The sequence below is a fragment of the Glycine soja genome, chromosome 18 (genome assembly GCF_004193775.1).
Source record: "Glycine soja cultivar W05 chromosome 18, ASM419377v2, whole genome shotgun sequence".
Lineage (NCBI taxonomy): Eukaryota > Viridiplantae > Streptophyta > Magnoliopsida > Fabales > Fabaceae > Glycine > Glycine soja.
In genome coordinates, this window is record NC_041019.1 from 20,312,101 (window position 1) to 20,313,539 (window position 1,439).

A 1,439-nucleotide genomic window follows, 5' to 3' on the forward strand; every position below is an offset into this window, starting at 1 on the left:
AACATTAAATAAGGATTCCATAAACTTTACATCAAGATTGAAACAATACAAACCATCTTTTAAAGTACCAAATCCATAATAATACATATCCTTAAACAAAGAGAATACATTGTTTCCAATCTTAAAACTAAAACCTAATTCATCCATCTTTGCAACAGAAACTAAATTCCTGGCATATCCAAGTACATAGAGGCATCCTTCCAAAACTACATGACACCTAGTGTCCACGATTAATCTGTAAGTCCCAATGCCCTTTATTCTTGCCTTCATTTTGTTTCCAATGCAGTGAAACTTTTTAGTTCCTCTTATGGTTTGGATCAAAACGAATCCCTGCATAATATGTGACACATGAGTAGTTGCTCCAAAATCAAGCCACCATGTATTATTAGGTATCTCGATTCGAAATTTACAGATATATAAAATATACCTTTCTTTTCAAACCATCTCTTTCTTTTCGGACAATCCTTCTTGAATTGGTCACTCTACTTTTAGAAGTAGCACTTCTTCTCTTTATGGACTCCTCCCTCTTTGACCTTTATTTCCTTGTCCTTTTTACCCGATTTACTCTTACTGGTACTGGCTCCATCATGAGTCATGAGATGAATTGAGTTCTCCTTCATTTTCTTTAATCTCCATTTCTCTTGATTTAACATGGCCTTAATTTCTTGAAAATTCCATTTTTCCTTAAGAGCGTTATAGTTCACTTGAAACTGGCCAAATTCAGTAGGAAGAGAGTTCAAAATAAATTGTACTAGAAAGGACTCACTCATTTGCATTCCCATGGAATTCAACTTTGCTACCAGATTAGCCATTTCTGTCACATGATCACGAATTGGTCGAGACCAATCAAATTTCTTATTGGTTAACTCACTTGACAGGTTCCCGATAAGTGCCATATTTTAGTTATTTTTGGGATTAGAATGTTAACACTTATCTTTTGATTTTAATAGTTTTCTTATAAACTTCCCTTAATTCTAGTTTTTTTTATATATTGTACATTTATAAATGTTTTTGTTTAAATATGAAAGATTCATCCTTGCATTTCTTATGTTTTGATGGTTGTTTGTTGGATCTAGAAACCAAGCCAGGATGAAGAGCGAAAGGGTCATTTTTGAAGAATTTCAGAGTGCCACTCGCCCAAGCTAGTAATTAACTCGCCTAGGTTAGTGAGATTACTTCAGCTTGAAGGAACCAACTTGTTTGGGCGAGTTGGTCTGGCACCTCCTGGACCATTTCATTTGAAAGCCATGCAAAATCACAAACCAGAGGGGCAATGCAAAAACTAGAGAAAGAAACACAAAGTTAGGAGATAGAAGAGAGAAAAGTGAAGCTAGAGTTGTAGAGAAGTGACAGTGGATTGAATCCTTCATCATTTCTTATGTTGATCTTATGCTCTATGTGATGATCAACTAGTTTCTCCGAAGGATTGGATGTAATCT

The 1,439-nt window shown here is 35.0% G+C and overlaps 1 protein-coding gene across 1 annotated transcript; it reads right to left on the minus strand.

The window, feature by feature from the left end:
• Positions 1–488: 488 nt before the first annotated feature.
• Positions 489–896, minus strand: LOC114397070. The gene has a single exon (XM_028359196.1). The coding sequence runs from the start codon at positions 894–896 to the stop codon at positions 489–491; it is 408 nt and encodes a 135-aa protein (XP_028214997.1).
• Between the last annotated feature and the right edge of the window lie 543 nt (positions 897–1,439).